The sequence below is a fragment of the Anas platyrhynchos genome, chromosome 20, assembly GCF_047663525.1.
Source record: "Anas platyrhynchos isolate ZD024472 breed Pekin duck chromosome 20, IASCAAS_PekinDuck_T2T, whole genome shotgun sequence".
In the NCBI taxonomy this organism is placed as follows: domain Eukaryota; kingdom Metazoa; phylum Chordata; class Aves; order Anseriformes; family Anatidae; genus Anas; species Anas platyrhynchos.
This window is the reverse complement of record NC_092606.1, coordinates 2,291,797-2,305,997: the sequence shown is the minus strand read 5'-3', so window position 1 is coordinate 2,305,997 and position 14,201 is coordinate 2,291,797. Positions and strand designations below refer to the sequence as shown.

Below are 14,201 nucleotides of genomic sequence, written 5' to 3'. Positions count from 1 at the left end.
CTTGTTTACAGAATTTTAAAAATACTCATTACTTCATTGATTTTAACTTCTCATAATAGCTCTATTGAATGGAGATATGCTTTTAAATGTCAACAATTTTAGGAACAATTTTGTGCAGTTTTTCCTCAAATGCTTTCTGTCTGCAGATTCTATCTAGTGGGTTCTTTTTCTAACAAGTGACTTTAGAGTCCTACAATTTTATAATGACAATAATTAAAAATACCTTTTAATGCCTTTTAGTATAGTTAAATATAGTATTCCTTCCAGGTGCACTTAAAGATAGGTTTTACCCAAATTAATTGGCTCATTCTCATGCGTTGATTGATAATTCATTATATCCATCACATGGAAAAATAATTGAACAGTCTGTCCTATGATAACATTTCATGTATTTAACAATTAATTACTACATTGTTCATTCATCAGTATGCCAGGGAATTTTGACAATTATTAGTAGCTGTGAACGTGACTCTAGACTAACTGATTTTATGTAGTCAATTTAAACCAGCGAGCCTGTGTCCAAGTTAACTGGGCTAGAAAAGAGATACAGGGTAGGATGTTGTCCTGTTTCTTTCAAAATCAGTGAGTGCATTACTGTTCATTTTCTGTAATTGCCGCTGCATGTGGCAATTTTTTGAGTGCCTTCAGAAGGCATGAGGCAAGGGTCAGATACTACACGTTTGCATTATTTTAGTTTTCAGAATGTTATATGAAGAAGTTCATTTCCAAAGCAGGAGGAACTGCAGTTGTTTAATGGATTTCCATTTCTCTTCCTCTGCAGTCATATTAGTGTGCTAGTAAAAATGAAGTAGTACTGATGGTAGTATGAAAATGTGTGACTGTGCCTGCTAAAGCTTTAAATATCCTTTTTTTTTAATAGCTCAGTGGTGATCCTGATGAGTAGACTTAAAGCTAATGCTATGATATGTGTACTTGGAATTTAGGTGAGATAAAGGCAGGTCTTATTTCAATATCTTATGTTTAATATTCATTATCATTTGGATTTTTTAGGTGTTTTAGCAAATAGAGTGAAGGAAGGTCAAAATTAATTGGCAGTCTGAATGAATACCTATGTTTCATGTTGTGTTTTCTTCTGTTTCAGTGATGATAGCATGGGATATCAGTATCCATTCACTCTAAGAGTAGTTCAGAAGGATGGAAATTCTTGTGCTTGGTGTCCGTGGTACAGGTAAATCGTCCTTTTTAGATTTAAGGAAAGGAATCACTTCAGCAGAAATGTAATTTATGGTAATGGGTTTTTGATACGTTTCAGACTTCAGAGGTAATATCAATAAGGATCTAGAATCTAATTTAACCAAAACCCTCACATGGCAGACTTTCACTGCAGAATAGCTTTTATGACTTGGAGAGCTGAAAGCCCCGCTGACAGAAACCTTAAATTAGGAGATAGACAGGAAATTATCAAAAAAAACTCTTAACCCCTTACAATTTTCTGTGTGCGTATGTGCCTACATGCAGGCACGTACATGTACATATTTGGATGATTTGTGGGGATTTCATACAAAACTAAACATTTTTAGATGTAGATCATCTGTCCTCATTAGTTTCTCTGCCATTTGGAGAGTAAGAAGTAAAGTGGACCCTAAGAGTGCACTTGGAATTTTTCCAAAGTGTGAAGTAAGGTAAAGCCAAAAAGGGTTTGGACAGTTCACTTATTGCATCTAACATTTTGTCTTAGATTTTGCCGTGGCTGTAAAATTGAGTGCACAGAGGACAGAGCTTCTGTTGGTAACGCTTACATTGCTGTAGACTGGGATCCGACAGCACTCCATCTACGCTACCAGACATCACAGGAACGGGTAAAATTGCTACACAAACCCTTCCTTGTTTGTTAATAGTCCTGGAGTACAACCTTTTTCACTAAGACTAAATTAGGAAGGCACTCCTTTTTCTTTTTCATTAGGCATTTGATTCTTACTGTATCAATTTTCTGTTAAACTAAAAGCAGTAATCGTAGAACAGTATATTCTGTGAATAAATTAGTTTCTTAATGTTACACCTCTTACGTAACCATAATGTGCAAGGAAAGCTTTTAAAAAGCCACAGCAGTGTATTTATTGCCTGTTGTGTTGGTTCTAGCCACAATATTTTACAAAATATGTTAATTTGATAGATTTTCCAAGGATGCCAGTGCCATAAACAGTTATCCATATGAGTAAATCCATTTGATTCATTGAGTCTACAAAACAGATCTAAAGGTAAATATGTGGCCAAGTTCAACTGGAATAGCTATTCAGATTTACGAGCAGAATCTATAACCTTGTGCTTCATGGATGATTCTGTAAACAAAACCCAAGAATAAGGACTGCATTATTTGTATGTCTCCCTCTTCATAACTGAAAAAAATCTGCTAAAACTTAGTGCATTTAGCTTTCATCTTTAATCCTAAATATAACTATATGATGTTATTTGTACGATACTGTGAACAGTCTTCCTCTGAGCAGTTTGTATGTTTCCAAGTCAGAAACAGTTCTGTCTCGCTTCAGATTGTAGAAGAACATGAAAGTGTTGAACAAAGCCGACGAGCTCAAGCAGAGCCCATCAATCTGGATAGCTGTCTTCGAGCCTTCACCAGTGAGGAAGAACTGGGGGAGGATGAGATGTACTACTGTTCCAAATGCAAGACCCATTGCCTGGCTACAAAAAAACTAGATCTTTGGAGGCTTCCTCCTATTTTGGTATGATATTGTTTTGATTCCTCTACAGCAGCAGAATCAAGCTGCATTGGTTACAAATTCGAATTGCTAACTACCTCTTCGTATTCTGAATAAGATTTGCTTTTGTTCACAGTCTCAGGAGGGGCATTGACTTAGTTCACATCATGCATTTCTGTACTGCAGGAAAATAGCAAACCTCAAAAGCTTTTTTTTTTTTTTTTTTTTTTTAATCTTTTTAGCTAATACCAGCAAAAGAGGGATTTTGCATTTGGTTTTGTCTGTTCTGACAGAGTTCACACTTTGGCAGTGTTTCTGGCAATGTGATCTTTTGTCTAGTTGTGTAACACCTGCTGTTGTTGGGTTTGAAACTTGGTAGGTTATTCAGAACACCACAATATGGATCACTGAAGTGAAGCAAACTTTTCCATCATTTCCCCATGAAAGCATTAGTTCCATATTTTACCAGTTTGATCCTACAATCCAAATTGTCACATATGATGTGGTTACTCCTTTTATTAATATGTGATAAAATGTGTATGCTTCAGGAAAAAAATATTTTAACAGTTAAATCTACTCACTGTGATATAATTCTTTATTTTTCTCTAACATATTTGTCTTTAGATCATTCACCTGAAAAGATTTCAGTTTGTAAATGGTCGCTGGATAAAATCTCAGAAAATTGTTAAATTTCCCCGAGAAAATTTTGACCCAAGTGCCTTTTTGGTACAAAGGGATCCAAGTCATTTTCAAAGAAAGCAGTTAACTCCTCAACTTGATGACCTTCCTGAACCACGGACCCCTCTCCAAGGGGAGTCTAAAAAAGTAGATCTGCAGATTACTTACACAGCAGAAGGAGATGCACTGAACAGAAGTCCATCGTCCCTTAACACTACTAATGTCTTGAATAATATCAAAGGTAGGTAATAATTAGGGAAGATTCCAGTAAATGCTGCTACTTGGGGGGAAAAAAAAAATAGTTTTATGATTTTTTTGTTTGCTTGTTTGCCAAAGCTCTGCACATTCTCTGAAATGATCATTTCTGTTGTTTGTTCTGGAAAGCTTAGTGAAACTCCACCACTTAAAAAAAAAAAATAAAAAAAAATAGTGACAACAAATATTGGGACTGTCTACTTCAAGGTAGTGGTCTGGATTAAGAGTAAGGAATTTGCAACAAAAACTTTTAATAAAAATTCTAGACCATGTATTTACTTACCTTAATAATCCACATATTTTCTATTCTAGCATCTCCATCTTTGGGAAGGAAAAGTGGAACCAGCTGTCCTTCAAGTAAAAACAGTAGCCCAAATAGTAGCCCAAGGACTTTAGGAAGAGGCAAAGGGCGTTTGCGGCTACCACAACTGGGTAAAAACAAACTATCAAGTAGCAAAGAAAATTTGGATGCAAGTAAAGAGAACGGTACTGACCAGGAACAGAAATTTACTTCTGATCGAAGTGATGCTCTTACCAGAGGGCAGATTTTGGGTGGTAGCCAGAGTGAACTGTATACTGCTCAGGACAATGAGATGACTCTAGCCAATGGATATATTTGTGAACAGAATGCATATAGTAATGGCAGTATCAACGGTCAAATTGATAACCACAGCGAGGATGATATTACAGATGACCAAAGAGAAGACGTTTGTGTTAACCCTATTTACAATCTATATGCAATTTCGGTAAGTTGGCTTTTTATGCGAGTAAACTATCTTTGTGTGGCATTAATTTGACTAAATCTTTTTATTGTTTACATTAAAAAGTAGAGATTTATAAAAAAAAAAAAAAAAAAGAGAGAACAAAGTAGAGCCACTGTCAGCAAAGTCAATTTAGTATAAAACTGAATGCAGCTCAAAAGTATCTGTGTTTCTTCTTCTTGAGCATGTAAGCTTAGCAAGCTCCAGGTATTTTAAAAGGAAAGAAAAAAGTGAAGTGCAGTCAGAATTAGCACCAACATTAATTGTGTGACCATTTTTAGCTTTTTTGAGATTAGAAAACAATGAGGTAAAATTCAGTGGTAAAGGAAAAAGGCAGAAAGAGGTGTGAAAGGGAGGCTGCGTTTGGATCGGGCATGTTGAGCTGCCAAGCTCAGCATGCATGAGATGTTTTTGGCATATTTAACGTGCTGTTACTTCAGAGGAAAGAGGTTTTGTTTAAGAGAGTCTGCAACATTTAAGCATCTTCGGCATGTATAGATTGTCATAAACCATTGTCGCTCAGTTAAAAATCATGAATTTCTTATACTGCTCTGTGAATTCTCAGTTTTGATGTTTGATCCAAAATTTTCTTCTTCATTTTCTTCAGTGCCATTCAGGAATTATGGGAGGGGGTCATTATGTCACTTATGCCAAAAACCCAAACAACAAGTGGTACTGCTACAACGACAGTAGCTGTAAGGTAAATCATTTGTTTTTGTATCAAATAATTACTACCTTGGGTACCTAGAGACAAAGAAACTTACATTTTGTGAGAACCGTTCTTTTAAAATCATGAACGTTTCAAAAGTGTTTCAGACAAATATTACATTTTTAATCTAAAGTGTACATGAGATTTTTTTCAAGTTAACATCTGTTCATCAGCTGCTGTAATGTAGTTAAGATGCTTGTTTTGTACAAAATGGAACTTACTAAAAATGGAAGTCCAAAAATATTTTTTCATGATGCTGGCTGTTTTGTATTCAATTACTGGATAATTAAGTTCCAATATTTCAAAGTGTTTGCATTTAACACTTTAAAAAGTCATACTTTTCAAGTAAATAATGGAACCTGATAGCTGTAATAAGGAAGACAGAAAATGTGATCCTTCTTGTAAACAGCCACTTAAAAATACCGTTTCTAGGGCAATTGTGTACATTCTGAGTTCAGTGACAGTAACGCAATTGTACCACTGCCTATTTCAGAATGTGTTTTTCTGTTGTTTTCTTTTTTTTTTCAGGAATTGCATCCTGATGAAATCGACACCGACTCTGCCTACATTCTTTTCTATGAGCAGCAGGGGGTAGACTATGCACAATTTCTGCCAAAGATTGATGGCAAAAAGATGGCAGACACAAGCAGCATGGATGAAGACTTTGAGTCAGACTATAAGAAGTACTGTGTTTTACAGTAAGCAGATGATCTTCCATGGACTGTTTTGAGAATGTGAGGGATAACACCCTGAAACTTACATTTGGCAAAAATGTTATTGAAACAGATAAGCTAAGTGTAGTTATTGTACCTTGTGGTCTGAAAGCACAAAAAGAAAACCCTAATTAAATAGCAGTTAATATAAAGATAGTATTGTTTTGTTCTGTTATCTCACTACATGCTCTAAACATTTCTGATGTTAGACATCAGGCTGAGACTGCCATTTGGCCTTTAAATAAAATGGTTTGAGAAAAGCCAACTAGGACCAAATAAGAGGTAAATTTAATAGTCCAAATAAGAGCTAAACAAAGTAGTGTAGAGTTTACCAACTATTCTAACAACCCCCTAAAGCTCTCTTTAGATTTAAGATAATGGGGAAAAAATCGTAGTGTTGTCTTTGGACAACATGATATTGCTACCTCCTTTTTCCTGCAGTTTTATTGCATTTTATTGGCAAAACAGGGAAAGTAAGAGAATGGAAAGTGCACAAATTTAAAGAATGAACATCCTGAGTAGGAAAAGTTTCCAGTTTTGCCGCCACTAACGTGTCAGTTGCTTTCTTTCTGTTTGTTGGGAGCACAACCAAATTATAATTTGAGGTGAGATTAATTTCTACTCTTGAATGGTTTATTATAACTGTGTTTTCTCCACGTGTTGGCTGTGCAGATCAACAAGTTTCAGGAATGGCTTTTCTGCCTGAAGTGTGCTATCTTAAACTTTTGAGATGCCTCATTAAGAAACTTCAGGTTGAAGAGAGTAGCTGTGATTACACGCATGGTGTCTTAAAATGTGCACATTGCACAAAATGTTCCCAGCTTTTGGAAGGAAAGATGCTTGAGCTTATGTTTCATAACTGGTGTTGCTTTTAAATTTGCACTTTTAAAAATTCGTATAATTAAATTCAAAAACATAGTTTGTTTTTGTTGTTGTAAGGGCTCTGGAGTGAATGGCTGTGAATTATCCACTGTGTATTTCAAACAAATAAGAAGCTGTGGTTGTCAGGTAGCTATCGTAGCATTCATGGATTTGTATTATTTTTTTATTGATTTCTTAATTTAATAGGGTTTCTCTTTTCAAACGTTGGTTGCCTTTCAAATTTTCTTTCTTGTAACAGGTTATGCTTATACTTGCAATTAAAAAAAAAAAATTGCTTTCCGTGCCCTTGCAAGATGCTCTTTGGAGTCAATGGGCTTACTGCATGAAGGAAAGCCTGAGCAAGTCTTAGCAGAGACTGGGAAAGAGATGGTTATTTTTTGAGTAGGCATTTCTTTAAACATTTTCAGTGTTAAATTGTTTGCATATATGAATGAAGATAAATGTTTCACCTTTTGTTCTTCGGCTGAGTCTAAGAAGCTTACTAATTCCATGTGTCATCTTCCAAATTCTTTAGATTTCGTAGCTTCACTAACAATTGATACTTACGTCATTGATCTCTGAGATAAATTTTTGGCTTCTTTTTAATGTGTTTTACAAGAATGCCAAGCCTACCAGTAACTGTATGATTTCCAGAAGGATCTGGGTTTTATTTCCATTAAAAAAAAAAAAATATATCAGCTGATCTTGCTGTCTGTACTCTGGCAAGAACTTCCCTGTCTTTGTTGGAGGTTGTGCCTCTGTCAGGACAGCAGATGAGTTCCCACCTAAGTATTGTCTTACTTGTGAGGTGTTGCTCCCTATCCCGTTGTTGTGGTTTGATCCCGCAGGCACCATGCAGCCTTTTGCTCACTCCCCCCACAGTGGGATGGGGGAGAGAATCTGAAAAATGGTTAAAAGCTCATGGGTTGAGATAAAGACAGTTTAATAGGACAGAAAAGGAAGGGGAGGAGCTGTGCCAGGATGAGCTGTGTTTCAGTACCAGCCATTTCAGACGCAGCTCAAACCCCTTCATACACTGCCAGTAGCTCTTTCAGCTGCAGTTAGGCCTCAGAATCCCCAACTCCAGAACCCTAGGGCTTGGCCTCGGGTCTCCCTGGGCTCTTTCTGCCAGAGGCTCCAGGTGGGGACGTTCTCCCCGAGGGCCCCTCCAGTCCTGGTCAGAGTATTCATCACTCACTTCTTTGCGAGTGATAAACCCAAGCCTCTAGGGCCTAGGTAGATTTTCCATCCAAATTCCTCATGTCCTCTCCGTGGTTGTGCAGGTAAAACCAGGGGGACACGTGGTGTGTACCCCCATATCCCCCACTTAAGCAGAGCAATGCTTACTCCTAATAGCTGAGTGGCTTCCCTGCCCTCTGATTGCAGGCTACAGCTCCCGCTCTCCCAGTGTCAGAGCAGCCAGGTGTTGATGTGCTAGCCTGGATGATGGCTGAAACCCTTTGGGAGGTAGTTGCAGCTGACTCAGGGGTAGGAATTGGGTGTCTGCTGCCTTGTTTGTGAGGTCTGCCTCTTCCTCGTGTTCCTGTGGTAGCCCTGCTTCGGAGCAGTCTGCCTCGTCCGCTTCTTTCGCTTCTTAGTGGGAGTTTCTTCTCTTGCTGAACGAGCTAACTCCTGTGTCCATTGCTGCTTCTTGAACAGAGGAGCAGCTGTTTCTGGCACGGGCTGGTTCAGCTGCAGTTTGTGTTGTGAGGTTGGATTAGCTGCAGTGCCTGGCGTTTTGTTGTCAGATCCGGAGACCTTCCCTTCCCCTTGTGGGTGCTGAATCGGTTGAACAGGGCTCTTGGTAGGCACGGGCCAGGTCCCAGCACATGGCAGCAATCTGTGTCTCTGGAATCACCAGGTGACAGCGTGCTCTTTCCAAATATTTTCCTAGCTTTTCAGGATTCTGCACTTGTTCAGGGTGAAGTCCCAAATTGCTGGAGGTGCCCACTGCCCCACAGACCTCCCGGCCACTCCTAATTATGCTGCCTCCGGGTGGCATTCCTAAATAGCTGCTTAACCTTGAACAAAACAAGAAACGTGTTCAGGAGATGTAGCAATAGGAACATGATGGTTTGAACATCCCAAGGTTATTTGAAATTCTCAAGAGATATTGTGACTAGCCTGGAGGAAAAGGGGAAGGGGAAGGAGAAAAAGAAGGTGAAGAAGTGTGGGGAAAGTGTCTCCTTTGTCTCCCCCATAGATTGTCTCTCTAGGAAAAAAGGTAAAGAATATAATTATTTATAGTTGCTGAGAGATGGTTCCTGAAGTATGAGGATGATGGTAATGTAGGGTACAAATATCAGATTAATCTCACAACCAGTGATTTTATCGCATCATAAGCCACTGTTACGCAGTACAGCAAAGCGATAACCTAAAACCAGCCCCCCAGGGATGTTCCACAGGCACAGGGAGCGTAGGCAGCAAGCGAGGTGTTACACAGCACGGCTCTGAGAGCAAAAATTCCAACATTGTGACCAGCAGCTGTTAAACTAATACAACGCTTACACCAATTTTGTTTTAATGTGCTCTGGTCAGCTCTGTCATTACCTCAACCCTTCGTGCCCCACGTCGGGTGCCAAAAGGACGGCCGTGGTTTAACCCGGCTGCCAGCTCAGCACCACGCAGCCGTTTGCTCGCTCACCCCACAGTGGGATGGGAGTGGGAATTGAGGAAAATAAAATAAAAAAGGTAAAAGCTCATGGGTTGAGATAAAGACAGTTTAATAGGACAGAAAAGGAAGGGAAAACAATAGTAATAATAGAAAAAAGCCTGTAAAACAAGTGACGCGCGATGCGATTGCTCACTGCCTGTCCCCAAGCAGTGGCTGCACCCCCCGGCCAGCCCCCCCAGTTTTATGTTTGCAGGACACTCCTGGTACGGGATATCCCCGGCCGCATCCCCTCCCTGCTCCTCACACACCCCCAGGCACAAAGCTGAGTCCTTGGCCCTGTGCAAGCACTGCTCAGCAGCACCTAAACGTGGGGATTTAGCAGGTTGTTCTCATCCTAAATCCAAACTGCAGCACCACGCCAGCTACTAGGAGGAACATTACCTCTGTCCCAGCTGAAACCAGGACACCCATACACTCTTTTATCTTTAAAGTGGTCTAAACACTGAGACAGAAGAAAGGCGCAAATTGTGAGTTTGTAGGTTAGAAGGTTTTTTTTCAGTTCCCGTTTGTCTGTTCCTCCCTGCGCAAACTCCATGAAAAGTGAAAGATTTTCAACTGATTTTTACTTTAAAATGTTTTATTTAAGCAGGTAGCACAATCTACTAATGTTATTTGATCTTTTGTGTTTGTTACATTGGTTGTAATTAATTTTTTAAATTAAATTAATTCATGATTTAGTAGTAAATTTATTAAGTTAACTATTAACTATATTCACTTTGTAAATTATTGTATAAAACTTATTGACAATGCACTGACTTTAGAAAGATGTTAATGTACATAAATACCTTGTAAATAAATAGTGTTGATGTACTGGAATATGAGCTGTATTAAAAAAGGTATCGGTAATTGTATATGGAGTGAACCTGTTTATCTGTAACTATATTATTCAAACAAATTAAATACTGTGGATGCAGATAAAGTGTCACTTCTTGTCAGATAATTTTTACTATTTTTTTTTGTTATGAAATTTCTGTACTGTTTTCATTAAGCTTAAATGTATTTTTCTATCCCAAAGGTTGAAACGTGTAAGCATACAGCAAGTCTTTGCAATTTGTCCCGTATTGCTCTCAGCAGGTCTGAAATATCTTTGCAGTTACTTCTACATTTTAATTTATTTTAGTTTTCCTTTTGAGGACATTCTGATTGGTTTTTAGAATTAGTCCATTTAATCATATTTAAAATGTGAGCCAGTATACATGAGAGAAAGAGAGTGAGAGCGACATCTCTCTCCTTCTTAGCCATAAGTCTGAAGAACCAGCACACTGAATTGCATTTAATGAAATGGTTCCCTCATTTTTCTGTGCTGTATTTTTGGTAGACCTGAAATGAGATCAGTGATGACTTGAAAGCACAGGGGCTGCACCTGGAGATGCTAGTTACCTACTCCTGAGAATCCCTGTGTAGGTTATTAAAGTAGAAAAAAAAAATCAGTCTTTTTTAATATTGTTTTATTTTTGTTTGTTTAGTTAGGCAATTAAAACTCAAGCTGTAAAGGATCTGCTGGGTCTCATACAGTAATGTCTCCTTTTGATTTTAACAAAGAGTAGATAAAATAAAGGTTTTGCTTCAAAATGTTCCGGAAAGAATAGAATTATAAGACAATTATGCAAGGATTTCTATCACTTGCACATTTGATAGTAAGTCGAGACACAGCTTTCAATGGCATATGCTGAATTTTTCCTTCAATTGGCACCGTGGCCATGCAGTGGTGCTCAGCACCACGGGGTGGCAGCGCTGCCTGCCCTGTCCTGCCAGCAATTTCTGAAAAAACTCTTCATGTTATTATGGTAGAACCTGAAGTAAATGGTGCTTAGTAACTTTGTACCTACTTGCTTAGTGCTTAATTTAATTACTTTAGTATAATTGATCATAGACATTTCAGGTTGAGCAGAGTACCCGTTTCCATCAGGCAGAAGCAAAAGGAAACAATTCGTACAAAAGATATACAAGCAAAAGGAAAGAAGCAAGTTTAAAAAAAAAAAAATACAGTTCATAAGAACAGGCCAAAAAATAACAGGTCTGTACTGTGCTGTGTAGGTGTTTGTTCTTCAGATATTAGTTTGCCTAGGTGGAGAATGAAGCTGCAGCAAAGGAAATTCTTTCCTGTAGCTAAAGGAAGAGAGTCACATGCTGTGGCACAGGCAGTCATAGTTTCCTCTCATTTTGTTTTGTAACCTGTTACGTCTGTAAAATCACAGAATAACTTGGGCTGGAAAAGAGGAGGTCATCTGCTCCCTCCAAATGTTACAAGTAGGCCTTGCTTCAGGTATTGTACCAGCTCCCTGTATTGTGGACGTGGTCAGTACAGAGGGTGATGTTTTCCGTTACCTTTTCTTTATGGGTCTTAGCAAGTGTGTTTGCCGTTATGCACCACTAGCTCAGTAGGTTGCCTTCTTTTCCAAACAGTTTATGAAGGGGAAAAAAACTTGAAACCATCCTGAAGCTCATCTTATTTCTTCAGGTAGTACTAAAAAGTGGAATTTCAGGTAAACAGAGGCTGTGAATGGCTCTTTAGGAGCATGCACTTCATCGTGAATCCCAGTTAACTACTAGGTTAATGCTAATGGCAGAAAGTCCTTGGGAAAAAATGCACAGCATACAAAATGATCTTAATGTGATAAATTCTACCAGGGAGCTGGCTTGTTTGATGTGCTGCTGCTGGAGGAAGCACTTCTTTCATGTGTCAGATCCATAACAGAGATTTACAAAGAAAAGATGAAGAATAATTGAGAAAATAGCTGTCTTTTTACTCGGTTGAATATTAGATTTTCTCTAGAATCTTGTTTACTATTATTATTTTAATGCATGCCACTGCCTTTCAGATGTGCCCTACTGGTAGGTTTTTAGATGAGGCAAGGCTTCAGATTAGTAACTGGAAAGTCATAGGGAAAAGTCTTGTTTAATCACTGGAGAGATAACAATGCTGAGACAAACTTACAGGAATAAGAGGTCAGAATTCATCCTGGTGTTGTTTGGATATGAATTTGTAGATGGATTTCACTTTAGAAGTGAAATAAAACTTCAGAAGGGTGTGGATGCACACCCTGAAACCATAACTCTAATAGCTCTAATTAGCAGATTATACCTGAATTGTATTTCCATCCTAAACTGTTCTGTTGTTTCCAAAAGGTAGGCTCTGTATTTTCTCAGCTCAATCCCCTGTTCAGTAGTGCAGTTTAATAGCAATTACATTTATTCTTAGACAACAATCCATTTCGGAAGTGAAATGATCTCTTTTGTACATGCAGGTTTTGCTCTTGGAAACGGAGCCTCTGAAACAAGGAGCTTTGAGTACTTGGTGTACAGTCTTGGCGTACTGTTATGTTCCAGCTACTGCTTCCACATCTATGAGCATTTGCTCACGTATTTTCTTGACAATATATAATGTTGAGACATTTCCTCCGAGCAGACACTGGCAGTATGAGACATACTGCAATTAAAATAATGTTTTTTTTTTCCAAAAAGGAAGTTAATCTGGTTGAGCTGGCAACTGGACCAAAGTCCGGAGTAATCTGGCCTATCAGGAGTCATATATCATTTGGTGTTTGTTTGTTTTTTGAATGTTTCCAACAATATTGTGGTCATGTTTAGCTGGAAATGAACTATTCTTATTTTATGGCCCTTGAGCTAAATGGATATCTAACCAAGGAGTAATGTGCATCAGTATCACTGAGGATCTTCCTAGGATGGTACCTGAGAAGCTAGCGTTTCCGTGGAAATGAAGCAGTCTCTTGCTGTTATTTATCAGGTGCAATTGGAGCATTAAATGATGACGCTTGCTCAATGCACTTGTCCTTACTGCCTAGTAATAAATTTCTGGTGCATTCATAACACTTCTTTTTCACAAGTGCAAAAATTCACAGTGATGTTTGAGTCATTTGTGCGTTTTCAATGTTGAAAAACTACTTTGAACCAAAGAATAGCATCTCTAGTTGCTCCTGTTGTGAATTTCTCTTATTAAGGCTTTTAGGTATTGAAAGTGAAAAAATAATCTAGGTACCTAAGATGTTCAGATGTGCTATTTTCAGTAACAAAGCTCTATTCAATTTTGAAGTCTGAATTCACCAAACCCCATCTTGCCATGGTGAAGTGACCTGTGCTGAAGTTCTGCCCAGATCCCTCTGTGTGTGTCTGACAAGCTAAAAATACGTGGCCTATGCTTGAAGGTAGGCAGACAGCCTTTCTTCAAAGAGCCAAGTCCAAGAGGTGAAGGGCGTTTGGTCTTTCTCCTGGGAGGGAGAGGGAAAGAAGCAGAAGGGGAAGTACCTTCTTATGCAAATACTGTTTCCCTCAAGCTGACAGCCTGACGGGAAGCACGGAGGTACCAACTGCTGCGAATGCCCTGCTGCCAAAAGGAGCTGACCACTGTCACTTTCTCCTAAATCTTAAAAGCCCAAAGTAATTTTTACCTTTATTCAATTGTTTTCATCTGTTCTGGAGTTGCCAGTTATGACTGGAGCATATCCTCTCGGTCCCTGCACTCCCTTCGGTTGGCACAGGAGGTTATGTCACTGATTTTCTCTGTATAGACCATTTGTCCATTACCTGCAGGCTGGGGCCATTAAGTGTCCTGAGAAAGCGCACGGACTGCAGGCACAGCTGCCCCCGGCTGGCTGAGCGCCCACAGGATCAGCGTATGTATTAATTTCAGCTTTTGTTATACTTTTTTTCCCTTAGGTCCAGTAAATGGAAGCAAGAAGTTAGTAAAATGCAGTCATCCATGCTTGCTGATTTATCATTTGATGACAATAATCCTGACAGAATCTTGGAAGACCGCGCCTTTTGTTTGGGACCTGCCTCCAGCTTCCTTGTTCATGTGTAAAAGATTTCCTGTTGCTGAAAATTAAAAGCAATGTTTGATAAGGGCTGGTCAGC

The 14,201-nt window shown here is 38.8% G+C and overlaps 1 protein-coding gene across 5 annotated transcripts in view; it reads left to right on the top strand.

The window, feature by feature from the left end:
- The window catches only part of USP32 (ubiquitin specific peptidase 32), a 77,432-nt gene extending 67,159 nt beyond the window's left edge, over nucleotides 1–10,273 (top strand). For all 5 annotated transcript variants that reach the window (XM_038165660.2, XM_038165659.2, XM_072026170.1 and 2 more), the window contains exons 28-34: nucleotides 1,103–1,189; nucleotides 1,700–1,820; nucleotides 2,508–2,699; nucleotides 3,300–3,594; nucleotides 3,921–4,354; nucleotides 4,977–5,069; nucleotides 5,607–10,273. In XM_038165660.2, the coding sequence (XP_038021588.1) occupies nucleotides 1,103–1,189; nucleotides 1,700–1,820; nucleotides 2,508–2,699; nucleotides 3,300–3,594; nucleotides 3,921–4,354; nucleotides 4,977–5,069; nucleotides 5,607–5,780 (1,396 nt within the window). In that variant the 3' untranslated portion in view covers nucleotides 5,781–10,273. The remainder of the gene's footprint in view (nucleotides 1–1,102; nucleotides 1,190–1,699; nucleotides 1,821–2,507; nucleotides 2,700–3,299; nucleotides 3,595–3,920; nucleotides 4,355–4,976; nucleotides 5,070–5,606) is intronic.
- Nucleotides 10,274–14,201: the final 3,928 nt, after the last annotated feature.